The sequence below is a fragment of the Pelmatolapia mariae genome, unplaced genomic scaffold (genome assembly GCF_036321145.2).
Source record: "Pelmatolapia mariae isolate MD_Pm_ZW unplaced genomic scaffold, Pm_UMD_F_2 NODE_ptg000233l+_length_17967_cov_1, whole genome shotgun sequence".
Taxonomy (NCBI): Eukaryota; Metazoa; Chordata; class Actinopteri; order Cichliformes; family Cichlidae; genus Pelmatolapia; species Pelmatolapia mariae.
This window is the reverse complement of record NW_027051924.1, coordinates 7,432-17,967: the sequence shown is the minus strand read 5'-3', so window position 1 is coordinate 17,967 and position 10,536 is coordinate 7,432. Positions and strand designations below refer to the sequence as shown.

The following is a 10,536-nucleotide window of genomic DNA, read 5'->3' as shown; positions in this document are numbered from 1 at the left end:
CCCAAACTGCTATGTCATTTCTTTAGGTATCAAAGTTTAAGGTGTCCTGCTCCACTTCCCTTGGAAATCTTGTGCTGATAGAGTTAGACAAACAGTCTCTCCCACTGTTCCCGGAGGACAGTTGGTTTTGTGCCAAGGTGGAAGTGAAATCCCCTGAAGGAGACATCTACAACTTTCCCATCTACCGCTGGATCACTGATAGCAAGGTGCACCGCTTCAGAAATGGAAAAGGTTTGGGAAACTGTGCTCATCTTAAATCTTGTTACTGGTTACAGACCACAGAAGATGTAACACAAAGTCTGTAACGAGTCTAAAGCAATTTCCCAATATACCATATTTACAGGAAGAATTTGAAACCATTTTTTCTTATTTAGCGCTGAGAGTCTTTGAAGACAACCATCATCTTGGCAGGTACAGTCGGCAGCAGGAGATTCAGCAGCGAGAGGAAGACTATCGGTGAGAATTCAGAGCTTATACACGTTTTAGCTTCACGGCCCCTGAAACTGGAATGCAAATCCTCTCCAGTTATAGCTGAATATCCTAAAACTAAGCCTAAAGCTTAAATATATTTAAGCTTAAAATTAAGCATTACAGCATATTCTTTGTCTGCTGGGATTAATTAAAAGAAATTAAACTATTACATATGTTGCAGAGAAAAAGTATATCATGTCTTACTGTAATTAACGTCCTCATCACTCTGCTGTTTCTTTGTTTCATCAGCTGGGATGCATATGCAGAGAAAATACCTCACTCCATGAAGGCAGAAAACATATCGTCACTCCCGTATGAGGTTCAGTTCTCCTTCACCAAAACTACAGAGTTTCTCTACACTGCTTCCACAGGGTGAAGTTCTGTTATACATATTTTTCTCTTTACTTATCAAAAGTATATTAAGTATCATAATGAAGTTAAATAAATGTGCTCTTCTGTTTCAGACTGACTGAGCTGAAGCTGAAGGGACTGGATAACTGTAAGAAGAAGTGGGATAATATTGACAGCATCAATCGAGTGTTTTGCTGCAAAAAGACTGAAATATCAGGTAATTAACATCATAGCATAATGGAGTCCTTATACAGTATGCACTCTATGCAATAATGAGCTGAATATTGGGCAGCCTGTTCTGTAAACCATATATATTCTTACCAGAGAAATCTGACTTTTCTTTTATAGTTCACTTAATCAGACCCTGAACTTCTGACATTAATTCAGAAATTCAGCAGAGTTTAGTAGCTCACAGTTTCAAAAATAATAAGTTAAATGTTTCTTTTTTACAGAATATGTTCATGAACACTGGAAAGAGGATGCTTTCTTTGGCTACCAGTTTCTAAATGGTATCAACCCCATGTTGATTCAGCTTTGTACAGCCCTGCCCAGTAACTTCCCTGTTACTGATGACATGGTTTTTCCCCATGGCCGTTACAGCCTGGCAGATGAAATGAAGGTGATCATCTGAATTCTTTATAATAAATTGATTTTTTGTCAAATAATTGTACTTGTACAGTCACTGACTAAATGTTATATCCACACTGTTGCAATATCCTGAACTTTCAAACAGAAAGGGAACATATTCCTGTGTGACTACAAGCGTCTGGATGGAGTGAAAGCAAACACCATCAATGGGAAGAAGCAGTACTTGATGGCTCCTCTTGTCCTGCTCCACAAAGCTCCTGATGATAAGCTAATGCCGATTGCCATTCAGGTAATTCAGACAGTAAGGTTAAAGTTTGTGTATTTATCAAATTATCAGTAGAGATAGCACACCTGTTAATGTGTAAAGCAATTGTTCATGTACAACGTCATTGTAAAATGCTTTCACTCCATCCAGACCTGTCCACGTCCCACCTCCCTGCCTAAGTACATCACTGTAGCTTTGGCAAACTCACACTTAGCTAAGTTGAGAGTTAACGTAGCTTGAGCCAAACGGTGAAATACCTGGCATAAAGTCTCCAAATGATCTTGCCACGTGTCAGTGTAAATCACTAGATCATCTAGGTAGGCACTGCAGTTGGACAGGCCACGGAGGACTTTATTTACCAGCCTCTGGAAGGTGGCAGGAGCGTTACACATGCCGAACGCCATGACTGTGTATTGTAGAAAATCATCAGGTGTAACAAAGGCAGAGACGTTAGAGGCACGTTCAGTTAAAGGGACCTGCCAGTAACCTTTAAGAAGATCTAACTTGGTGACGTACTGAGCAGTCCCAATACTGTCCACACAATCCTCAATTCTGTGGACAGTAAAATAAAAGGATATTCTATTTGCAACCATAGCTAGTACCATATCTGAACACCAGCTGTGAAGTGTTTTTGCCTTAGCCTTGTGAAAAAAGTTCATCCCATAGCAGTATCCAAGAGTCTGACACGTACATAAATCAAGTCAGTTTCCTTTATGATGCCAAAATCACAAACAGCCATCAGAGTTCATTCTGTACAGTACACTCACACAGTTTGCCAAAAAAGATCCCTCTTTCAGTACAGAAAGACATGCAAAATATGCAATATATTTACAGAGCAGGGAGAGATAGCATCAGTAAAAACTAATTAAAAGCAACATGTAAAGCTGTTCAGAAGAAATGCTCTCTGTTAGAAGGGATTCAGTGGAAATTCCCCATAAGGGAACAGCAGAGTATCAAACAAGATAAACTTGTCAAACATAGAACAGTAACTGAAATTTCATCAGTCTTGATCAGTAATTGATTATAGGAGTATACTTGATCATCTGTATCAAATGACTACTCCGCCCTGTCCTTCTGTAGCTGAAGCAGACTCCATCAGATGACAATCCAATCTTTCTTCCTACTGATTCTGAGTACGACTGGTTGATCGCCAAGATTTTTGTAAGAAGTGCAGATTTCAATGAGCATCAGCTCAATGTTCACCTTCTGCGCACGCACTTGCTGGCTGAGGTTTTTGCAGTGTCACTGCTGCGCAACGTGCCCATGGTGCATCCTCTGTACAAGGTAACTGACGTTTGCTGAAACTTCAGTTTGTTTTATGCCATTATTTCAATGGTGTGGAAAGCATTTGTCCATAACGGCTGGTTGTGGACAATAAAATGAAGTGTTGCCCCAATCATGTCACTAACAGAGTTCCCTCTTTCCCTCAGCTCCTCAAACCTCACACGCGCTACACTCTGCAGATCAACTACTTAGCTCGGCGTCTTCTAATTTCTGACACTGGCAATTTCACTCAGGTATGCAGTAAGACCAGCACACTTATGGCGTAAAAAATGTTTCCGCAAGTGCAAATGTTGCATTTTGAGGAGAAAATTACTTTGAGCGAAGAAAAGTTTAATTTGACCAAACAAAATTAACTGCTGCATGCAGTATGTGTGGTAAGTATGTTATTTTATTTTAAAATATAAAAATGTTTAAGTCCATTGTTGGTTTTAATCTAGTTTAAACCAAACCACTCCATTAGATTTAGCTTGACTTTGGACAGTGTTTCCGGAATGCTGTAGCTAGCGAGCTGATTGGAGACCAAAACAGCCAATCAGAATTTTTGCATCCAAGTCTGTGATTGGTTGGTTTTGTGGCACATTTATAACGGTGTAAAGAGAGTTGAGCGTGCTCTCAACATCTCTGCACCCTACGCACTGAGAGCAGGTCTACAGATGTCCGTCAGCACACAGAGCAGAGATCTGAGCAAGAGCAAATGCCAACAACCGAGCGAGCGTAGCTGTTATTGTGTGTGTAAATGGATAATAGCGAACACTGAAATACATTTCTTGCACGCAGCAATGAATTTTGTTCACTCAAATTAAACTTTTCTTCAATCAAAATATTTTTCTTCTCAAAATGCAACAACACTTGAATTTTTTTTCTGTTTTTGTAACGTGCACTCAGAGTAGGGGCACAAAAATAACACCAAACACACTCACTAGACCTTTACCTTAAGAATTGTTTTTTTTTTTCAGTGTCGTGTACAACATTTGTCTCTAACTGTGAGCTACCCATTCTCTAGTTTGCATCATCAGGTGGAGAGGGCATGTTTACCATCCTGCAGAGGTCAGTGTCCTCATTAACCTACAGCTCCCTCTGCATACCAGATGACATTGCTGAACGTGGCGTGGAGGCTGTGCCAAACTTCTACTACAGGGATGATGGACTAAAGGTTTGGGATATCATCCACAGGTACCACACTTTCTTTTCTTTTGATTTTCTCCTAATGAGGCCATCAAGCTGCAACAATTCAGAGTTTGTAAATAATGGGTCATCCTATCTTAAATCAGCATAAAAAACTGAACTGGTCTTTCTCCACAGTATTGGCTGGTTAAAATATGAAAATCCATAAATAAAAGCCTCCTGTAAAGTCATATATTTGAGCACACAGTAATAACAAACTTTCCTTTGCAAAAGACAATAATGACAATTTCTTTGCACAGTGTGTAAAGCACATGGTGTAAAGCATTTGTCTCATTGTCTGTTTGCTTTTTGTTTTTTGTATTTTTTGTATTTATGGTCTTCATTGGTGAAGGAATTTGAATTAAGAGATGTCTTTGTGCTGGCTAACTGATTTGTTATCATTGTCATTAATATTATTTCAAATCTCCAATGTGGACAGAAAAGGACGGAAATATGTTACACCTTTTCTATGTACCTTTTTTAACTAGATTTCTTTGTTTTATTGCAAAAGCTTTCTTTTGTGGATGTCACATCTGAGTGTGGCTTGCATAACACCTCTTCTTCTAGTCTTTGCCAACATTTTCCTTGCATCAGTTTCTTCAGTTAGTCTGTTTTTTAACCTTCATTGGCCAACAAGTAAAACTTATGAGATCTAGACTCTGTTTTGCAAGAGTATCCTGAGCCTGTTCTTTAATAGTGTATTTTTAAACAAGTTATGTCCCTTTGTATACCAGTAGCTGTCACCACATGTACAGCCTGCCTTGATCTTATTAAACAACATTTAGATTTCTGTTGAAACTAAAATTCGTTAGCATCGCCTCTAAACTGAGAGATGTGTCTGATACTTACAGAAGCCTAACTTCGCTAAGTTAAATTATAAACACTTGGTGTGTTGATCATGAACCTGTAACCTCCCTATTTTTAATCAGGACAAGGTACTTTGTGCCATTTATTTTTATGTAGTTTTTGAAACAAAAGAATTAGGGCAAATTTTTATGATTTAAATAATCCTGGAGCAGTTTGTGTACAAATAATAAAAACATGTTTTACACAGTGTATTCCCATTTGTCGAAGGTTTGTGCAGGGAATGCTCAGCCACTACTACAAGAGTGACAGCGAAGTTGAGGAGGACTCTGAACTTCAGAAGTGGATTTTGGATATTTTTGAACATGGATTTCTCTCTCAAGCAGAAACAGGTGGGCTTCAATTATTATCTTCAATTATTATGATGATAGTGGTGATTTCTCCATACTATATATTGCAACCTAAACCTAACCTGACCTAAACCTAAATGAATTTAAGTGATGCTGTTATTTCAGGAATTCCTCAGACATTTACCAATGTGACTGAGTTGATCAAGTTTGTCACCATGGTGATCTACACCTGCTCAGCCCAGCATGCAGCTGTGAACTGTGGACAGGTGAGTCCTTATATTATCCCAATTCTGAAAAAAAAAATGGCAAAGTTTACAATATCAATAAAAACACAATCAATGTAATGATCTGCAAATCTCAAAAACCCTAATTTTATTCACAATAGAACATAAAAAACATCACATGCCTCCCTAAGACGCTCTTTTTATAGTCAGTCATGTTACTGACAAGCTGTAGCTGATGAAACATTTCTCCCAAAATCAAATGAACTCATTGTCATGCAAAGGGAAAATGTAAATAATTGTATGAATAATACCATACAACAGCAGGAAGGTAACAACAATATTAAAAAACAAAGACAGAATTAAAAACTATGCTTTTTAATCTTAGTAAATCAGTTATCCTTTACTTATTCATTAAATACAGTTTGACTATGCTGGCTGGATGCCCAACACTCCCATCTCCCTGCAACTCCCACCACCGACCACAAAGGGGACGACAAGCGAGGCTACGATGTTGGCGACCTTCCCTGATGTCAACGTAACAGTTCAGGGCATGGCCACCGTGTGGCTCCTCAGCAAGCAGTCCAGTGACTTTGTAAGAAGCAAAGATTTCATTAAGAATGTCAGAAATTATGTTTACAGTAAATTTTTGTGAAAAAAATTACATATGCATGCAAGAATGTTGAGTTATTTTGACAAAAATTTGAATGTTGTTGAAGAAAAACTAAATGTATCGCTGTTCTCATTAGGTCCCTCTTGGCCAGTACCCAGAGGACCATTTCACTGAGGAGATTCCTCGCAAGATATTAAAGGATTTTCAGACGGAGCTTGAAATTTTGAGTGGAGTCATCAAAGCCAGAAACAAGCACTTAAAAGTGCCATACACCTACATGGATCCAGCAGTGGTAGAAAACAGTGTGGCCATTTGAATATTAGAAGATAAGAAGACAAATTTAGCTTTTCAAGCGAAAGCAGGGAAAGAAATGTAAGTTCTGAGTTTTACTGATGAAATGGCGCAATGAACTTACTGCTTCTGATCATTGTATGCTGATTTGCGATTTTTACTTATCTGTTGAAATATGTCTGGGTAACATTTTCATCACTCTATGAGAGTGTCTGCTCTGAGCCAGAGTCTTACTAAAACTTTACCAAATTTCATTGCTTATATTTTCATTATTTTAATGTTTTGTTATGTTTCTCCCACACAGATTTGTTTTATTCAAATAAAAATATATTGCATTACTCCCAAATCAACAAGCATTGTAATTCCATTATTGAATTAGTCCTTGACCTTTGTTTTAATCACCAAAAATAAGCACTGTTTTATGCTTTTATGCCTTAACATAATAAAGGTTTTTTTGTTCATTTATTTATTTATTTTTTGGAACAGCTATTTGGTGTTGTTACGGGTTCGAAATTGGTAGAGAGTACAAAACCAAGACAGTCCAGAAGGTTTGGGTCAAAGCGATCTTTTATTGAAGTACACGCGCGGGAAGACGATCACTGCACACATCAGCAAGGGTCTTCGCCAAAATTATACTTCAGATTGCTTTTATAGCATCAGGGTATTATGACGCCCCTTCTTGCGTTTACAATCACATAATTTGCATGTACAGAACATTCATGTATTTTAAGAATTAACTGCAGCATGGAGGTTCCTCTTTTGGCATCTTCTTCCAAAGAAGGCAATAAACTCAGGCCTCTGTGGTCTCCAGGGGCTGGTCCTCTCCACTCGTCACCTGTTGTCAAGACAGAAGCTCCAGTGCAGCATGTTAACTGAGCGCCTTCAGGCCTCTACTCAAATCTGTTTCTAGGTTATATGTAATATATATATGTGTTTTGTAAGCATGTATGCAATCTTTCTTAAGCTCCCGGCTTCCTCACCAATGGATCACCCAGACATAACGCTGAATGAAGCTTGTGACCTTTAATTACCTGGGAAAGCTTCAACTCTTTATGGCCACCGAACTGCAATATGTGTATAAAGATATAACAATGTAAAAATGGTTATGACTGCACCTGTGAAGGATTAATATGGTGTCAGTATGTTTAAATGTCTCAAGGCCATCTTAAAGCTATATGCAGTATGATTAATGCTATGGCAAGGCTATGAAATATATTGTAGCAATGAAGCGATTTTCCTTTATCCTCACAGTGTCTGGCATAATACTAACATCGTAAACTCTGTCTGAAGCTGCTGCTGTATTTTAGCTAACGTGCGCTTTCTACATTTCTTTGTAGAAACATTTTTAAATTCTAGTTTTGTCGTATATTGTTAATTCTAATTGCTATAAATTAGCTGTAATTCACAATATACAGTCCATCTAAATGGTAGATGGACTAGTTTTTATATAGTGCTTTTCTGCTCTACCTGAACCCTCAAAGCGCTTTAAACAACACACTTCATTCACCCATTCACACCCATCCATGCAAACATTTTTTTCTATGCTTTAGTGCAGTGTTTCCCAACCTTTTGGAGCCACGGCACATATTTCACATTAGAAAAATCACGTGGCACACCACTAAAAAACATTGTCACAAAAAGCATATTGACAATTTTCCCCCATGCACCAGATATAGTGGAATTGGCTCAGTTTGTCTCCAGTATAACATTTTTGCTTTCTTCTGACCACTATTCATGCTAGGGCCTTCATCTGTGTCAGAATTCTGTCCAGGTCAGATTGACTACTTTTTGTTTTCAAATATTAATCTATTGCTATTACGTGCTTCATTTTCACATAACTATGTAATTTCTTCTTCATCTTCTTCTGTTTTACTGGCAGTTGGCAACACATGTAATTGGAGCAAGAAGTTGTACTGCCCTCTAGTGGAAGAGAACGTAATTGTTCTGCCAATTACTCAGGCAGGTTGCTTAGAGTACCAATCAGGTGAAATCTATGTGCCAAGACACGGTGGTTGGGAAACACTGCTTTAGTGACTCAACTCTTTTTGAGTATGATGCTCCAAGCTTGCCCACCTATTTGTGGGCGGTTTCTCCCATTCCTCTTTGCAGAACCGCCCAAGCTCAGGTTGGCTGTGAGTGTCAGTGCACATTCATTTTCAGATCTCCCCAGAGAGTTCAATCAGGTTCAAGTCTGGCCTCTGTCTGGGCCAATCAAGGACATTAACAGAGTGGTCTTGAAGCCACTCCTTTGTCATCTTGGCTGAGTGTTTAGGGTCATTGGTTTTCTCCAGACATGACGCTTGGCATTCATACACATTTGTAGAATAGTTTTACGTGTGGCCAAATTGCTTCGTATTTGTGTGTGGATTGGACCACGCATTTGTGATTCCTCAAAAGTCACAAACGAATCACTGTACACAATTATAAAGCTTGTTTTATGCTTGTGGATCATATCGTATGCATTTGCAATGACTTTGAGGCATAATTCTCTCCATAAATATATTCCATACTGTTACACAACCAGCAGCTGAAATTGTTGATTCAAAGCAGGATGGATCCATGCTTTCACGTTTACCCACAACAGAGACTAAGACTCATCAGATTGGTCAATGTTTTTCCAGTTGTCCAGTTTTGGTGAGCTCAAATGTAGTCTCAGTTTTAGGACAAAAGTAACAACTCCTGTTGTAGCACATATGCTTATGTATATATATATATATATATATATTAGGGGTGCAACGATACTCGTATCGATATTGAACCGTTCGATACAGTGCTTTCGGTTCGGTACGCATGTGTATCGATCAATACAAGATTTTTAATTTATTTTATCAACTTTTCTTCTGACGATGCTGTCTGTGTTGAGAGCTCAGTGGATCTGCGTTCGACTACTCCGCCTAGGCTGCACTGTCGAGCGCAGATCCACTGAGCGCAGCGCAAGCTAGCGAGACAGAAGCTTAGCTCGTTGCAACATGGCAAATTGAACCTCCCCCACCCTCATTCAGATCTGGCCTTTGGAACTATTTTGGTCTTCATGTGAAGTATGACCCTGAAGGTAAGCGCGTCATGGACAAAAGTAAAACAGTATGTCGGATGTGCCACGCATTAGCGCAGTTAGCTCGTTAAGGTGTTGACGCTGTCCAGCCCCACACACGGGGCGATCCGCGGTAGCTCGTTAACGGAGATTTGCCGTGTTGTGGCGTTAACGTCATTTCAGATTTACGCTGACAGCACTAGTGGGAACACAATGAATATGACTGCACATTTACTCTGACATCATCCTAGTGCAAAGACAAGTGGAAGCAGACAAAAACAACAAGCACGCATGCTACAGACTTTACCCGAGTCATTTAGACAGCCGTTAGCACATGATTCTCCTTATGGGGACCTGATATGTTTAATATGCTGCTGAGAGTATACCCCAGAAGAAGCGTATAGTATAGCTTTTATTTTGGAAAGAGCCATTTCTCTGTAATAAACTCTCTTTTCCAAAGATGAAGGATTTCTCCATCAGATATTTATTTTTTTATTACTTTGTCGTTTCAGCAACATTAAATTTAAAAACTGTACTTTTGAGTTAAAATATATATTTATAATTTTAATAAATGACAAATTAAAAAGGCATGAACATTTTTTTGTATCGAAAAAATATCGAACCGTGACACCAAAGTATCGAACCGAACTGTCAGAGAATCATTTCAGCAAGCAAAGAAAGACACAACTCAAGCATGTATATACATGGGTGATCTCAGTGGAGACTCACACTGAGACAACAGTTCCCTCTTTATTTATACACTGCTCCTTCCTAAAATATGTCAGGGTGGCGCCCTTTGTGAGTAAAACCAACTCCTTACAAGGTGATAAGCATGAAACATTCTTAAACTGTTAGAAATAGTAACAGGTGATAAGCATGAAACATATGTTCAAACAGTTAAAAATAGGAACTGGTCAAGCTTATCTCAGCAAACTCAGAACAGGTGAGGATTCCTGTGGTGGCTTTCCTCATGCAAGCTTTTGTCATGAAACACAGTAAAATAGGAGATTTAAATGAAGCTAAACAACTAGGGATTTTTAACTAGATAGATAGAATAGAATAGAATAGAATAGCCTTTATTGTCATTGTACAGGGTACAACGA

The 10,536-nt window shown here is 38.6% G+C and overlaps 1 protein-coding gene across 1 annotated transcript; it reads left to right on the top strand.

Annotated features, from left to right (window-relative positions):
• Nucleotides 1–32: 32 nt before the first annotated feature.
• On the top strand, nucleotides 33–6,751 carry LOC134622826 (polyunsaturated fatty acid lipoxygenase ALOX15B-like; the record flags this gene model as incomplete). Its single annotated transcript, XM_063468156.1, has 13 exons — nucleotides 33–231; nucleotides 375–456; nucleotides 721–843; nucleotides 936–1,039; nucleotides 1,275–1,441; nucleotides 1,556–1,699; nucleotides 2,756–2,959; nucleotides 3,106–3,192; nucleotides 3,963–4,132; nucleotides 5,198–5,319; nucleotides 5,443–5,543; nucleotides 5,923–6,093; nucleotides 6,248–6,751. Coding segments are annotated over 13 exons (1,854 nt in total), but the record flags the coding sequence as incomplete, so codon positions are not given.
• Nucleotides 6,752–10,536: the final 3,785 nt, after the last annotated feature.